This window comes from Nerophis ophidion, linkage group LG28 (genome assembly GCF_033978795.1).
Source record: "Nerophis ophidion isolate RoL-2023_Sa linkage group LG28, RoL_Noph_v1.0, whole genome shotgun sequence".
In the NCBI taxonomy this organism is placed as follows: Eukaryota; Metazoa; Chordata; class Actinopteri; order Syngnathiformes; family Syngnathidae; genus Nerophis; species Nerophis ophidion.
Genome location: NC_084638.1, coordinates 7524128 through 7528360, shown reverse-complemented (window position 1 = coordinate 7528360; position 4233 = coordinate 7524128). Strand labels below are relative to the sequence as shown.

The following is a 4233-nucleotide window of genomic DNA, read 5'->3' as shown; positions in this document are numbered from 1 at the left end:
ATTTAAGCGCAAAAAAATATGACTACAGTGGTGAAGCTGTATTTTAATTTGCAGACGGTTTATTATTAATTTAATATATATTTTTTTTTTCTAATTTTAGTGCAGTCATTTTTTTAATTTGATGAAAATCGTGAGTAAAATGACAAATTTATTGTTAATACTCGACTGTTAATACTTGACAAAGTGAGGGTAAAATGACTTTTTTCCTGGGCCGCGGTGGTACTCGGGTGTAATACACTTTCCCACCACTAGTGGCAATAATGACAACAGAAGAAGTCTGGAGCTAAAGGCATAGAAAAAAAATTTAAGCGCAAAAAATATGACTACGGTGGTGAAGCTGTATTTTAATTTGCACTTTAATTTTACTGACAGTTTATTATTAATTTAATATATATATATGTTTTTCTTATTTTAGTGCAGTCATTTCTTGATTGGATGAAAATCTAGAGTAAAATGACAAATTTATTGTTACTACTCGACTTTTTATATCAATTAAAAAAAGCAAAATAAAACAAACTGTTGTCGAAGTGATAATGAAATCACTATTTTCCCATCTTAATTTTGAATTGTTTACTTAATAATTTGAGTCCCACCTTATATTTCTGATTGTTTTTATCTCATAAAGAAGCAAAATATAAACAAAGTGCTGACAAAGTGAGGATAAAATGACTTTTTTCCTGGGCCGCGGTGGTACTCGGGTGTAATACACTTTCCCACCACTAGTGGCAGTAATGACAACAAAAGAAGTCTGGAGCTAAAGGCATAGAAAAAAAATTTAAGCGCAAAAAATATGACTACAGTGGTGAAGCTGTATTTTAATTTGCAGACAGTTTATTATTAATTGAATATTTTTTTTATTTTTTTTCCTATTTTAGTGCAGCCATTTTTTAATTGGATGAAAATCTAGAGTAAAATGACAAATTTATTGTTAAAACTCGACTTTTTATATCAATAAAAAAAACAAAATAACACAAACTGTTGTCGAAGTGATAATGAAATTACTATTTTCCCCTCTTAATTTTAAATTGTTTATTTAATAATTTGAGTCCCACCTTATATTTCTGATTTTTTTAATCTCATAAAGAAGCAAAATATAAACAAAGTGTTGACAAAGTGAGGATAAAATGACTTTTTTCCTGGGCCGCGGTGGTACTCGGGTGTAATACACTTTCCCACCACTAGTGGCAGTAATGACAACAGAAGAAGTCTGGAGCTAAAGGCATAGAAAAAAAATTAAGCGCAAAAAAATATGACTACAGTGGTGAAGCTGTATTTTAATTTGCAGACAGTTTATTATTAATTTAATATTTTTTTAATTTTTTTTCTTATTTTAGTGCAGTCATTTTTTAATTGGATGAAAATCTAAAGTAAAATGACAAATTTGTTGCAAATACTCGACTTTTTACATCAATAAAAAAAGCTAAATAAAACAAACCGTTGTCGAAGAGTTAATAAAATGACTATTTTCCCCCGGTAATTTTAAATTGTTTATTGAATAATTTGAGTTTTTATCTCATAGAGAAGCAAAATAAAAACAAAGTGTTGACAAAGTGAGGATAAAATGACTTTTTTCCTCATAAAGTTACATTTTTTATCTTATAATTCGACATTTTATTTCAAAAATTATATTTTCTGACCTCATAATTTCGATTTTTTAATCTAATAAAAGTGACAAAAATAAAATAAAATCCCCTGATAATTTTTAATTGTTTATTCAACAATTTGACTTTTTAATCTCATAAATTACATTTTCTGACCTCATAATTCGAGTTTTTTAATTTAATAAATAGGTTGAACTGTAAAAATCTAAATACAACAAACTGTTGTCAAAGTGATAATATTATCACTTTTTTTCCTCATAATGTTGAATATTTTTTTTATCTCATAATTTAAATTTTAACTTTGTATCTGGTGAAAAAGCCAAATAGTTGTGGAAATGTTGGGCCCCAAAGTGAACAAGGTTTTGACTTAAAGAGGACCTCTGATGTTTTAAATCGACATTTCAAACACGTCCATGGTCTGGATCAGGGGTTCTTAGCCCTAGGGTCCATTGTGGATGCCCCTAGGGGCCACGATAAAATACTTGTTTCTGGGCCGCGGTGGTACTCAGGTGTAATACACTTTTCCCACCACTGGTGGCAGTAATGACAACATCGAACAAACAGAAGAAGTCTGGAGCTAAAGCCGTAGAGAAGTTTTTTAAGCGCAAAAAAATATGACTGAAGTGGTGAAGCTGTATTTTAATTTTGGACTTTAAATTCATTGAAAGATTTTTTTTTAAGAAACATCTGTAAATATTTTTAGTACAACATAATACACATTGTATGTAATGACAAAATAAAACAGAATTTTAAAAAATCGTAAGCGCAAAATATATGACTAAAGTGGTGAAGCTGTATTTTCATTTTGTACTTTAAATTCATTGAAATATATTTTTTAAGAAACATCTGTAAATATTTTTTAGCACAACATAATACACATTGTATGTAATGACAAAATAAAACAGAATTTTAAAAAAATCGTAAGCGCAAAAAATATGACTAAAGTGGTGAAGCTGTATTTTAATTTTGTACTTTAAATTCATTGAAAGATTTTTTTAAAGAAACATCTGTAAATATTTTTTAGCACAACATAATACACATTGTGTGTAATGACAAAATAAAACAGAATTAAAAAAAATCGTAAGCGCAAAAAATATGACTAAAGTGGTGAAGCTGTATTTTCATTTTGGACTTTAAATTCATTGAAAGATGTTTTTAAAGAAACATCCGTAGATTTATTTTAGCACAACATAATACACATTGTATGTAATGACAAAATAAAACAGAATTTTAAAAAATCGTAAGCGCAAAAAATATGACTAAAGTGGTGAAGCTGTATTTTAATTTTGTACTTTAAATTCATTGAAAGATTTTTTTTTAAGAAACATCTGTAAATTTATTTTAGCACAACATAATACACATTGTATGTAATGACAAAATAAAACAGAATTAAAAAAAAAATGTAAGCGCCAAAAATATGACTAAAGTGCTGAAGCTGTATTTTAATTTTGTACTGTAAATTCATTGAAAGATTTTTTTTTAAGAAACATCTGTAAATTTATTTTAGCACAACATAATACACATTGTATGTAATGACAAAATAAAACAGAATTAAAAAAAAAATGTAAGCGCAAAAAATATAACTAAAGTGGTGATGCTGTATTTTAATTTTGGACTTTAAATTCATTGAAAGATGTTTTTAAAGAAACATCCGTAGATTTATTTTAGCACAACATAATACACATTGTATGTAATGACAAAATAAAACAGAATTAAAAACAAATCGTAAGCGCAAAAAATATAACTAAAGTGGTGAAGCTGTATTTTAATTTTGGACTTTAAATTCATTGAAAGATGTTTTTAAAGAAACATCCGTAGATTTATTTTAGCACAACATAATACACATTGTATGTAATGACAAAATAAAACAGAATTAAAAAAAAAAATGTAAGCGCAAAAAATATGACTAAAGTGGTGAATCTGTATTTTCATTTGCGCTTTAATTTTATTGACAGTTTATTACTATCCATATTATATGTTATTAATACATTTAGCTTCCTTTTTTTATTTAATATTTAATTTAATTTATTTATTTTATTTTATTGTCTTGCAATTTAATTGAATATATTTCCATTTTTCCATTTTAGCGCAGTCATTTTTGAACAGGATGAAGACTTAACGCAATTTAAATGTCTAGGGAGCGTCTATAAAGTGCTATGTTCCTCCCCCTCTCCCACCAGACCTCCACAGCTGGGTCGGTGGTGCTGAAGAGGACCAGCAAGAAGATCTGAGTTCTCGGGGACCTTTTTGGGGTCCAGACTCCGTGAATAAAGTACCACCAAACCTTCAACTTGTGTTTCCATTGCCTTTTTCTCTCTCTGATATTTACTCTTGTGATTTAGCTGCAGATGTACAGCAATGTTAGCTAGCGCCATCAGGCTATATTCATCTACTCTCTTAAAACTAGTAGGGATATTTTCTTCATAGCAACCAGAAAAGAACGCAAATTAATGAGGTTTAGTTTTACTCTCAAAAACTACTTCTGTAGTAGGAAAACACCAAAAAGTTTCTCAAACAAATCAAATGTTCAAACAAACATTTTGCAAAGTGATCACTGCAGACACACGATGATAACAGTGATATTTTTTAAGAGACATTTCCTTCGTTTTCCCCTGATTTTATTACGTTTATG

General features: G+C 28.5%; 1 protein-coding gene across 1 annotated transcript in view; it reads left to right on the top strand.

The window, feature by feature from the left end:
• LOC133545084 (gastrotropin-like) overlaps positions 1-3891 on the top strand; it is a 5772-nt gene extending 1881 nt beyond the window's left edge. The window contains exon 4 of the mRNA XM_061890407.1: positions 3782-3891. Within this exon, the coding sequence (XP_061746391.1) occupies positions 3782-3832 (51 nt within the window). The 3' untranslated portion in view covers positions 3833-3891. The remainder of the gene's footprint in view (positions 1-3781) is intronic.
• Positions 3892-4233: the final 342 nt, after the last annotated feature.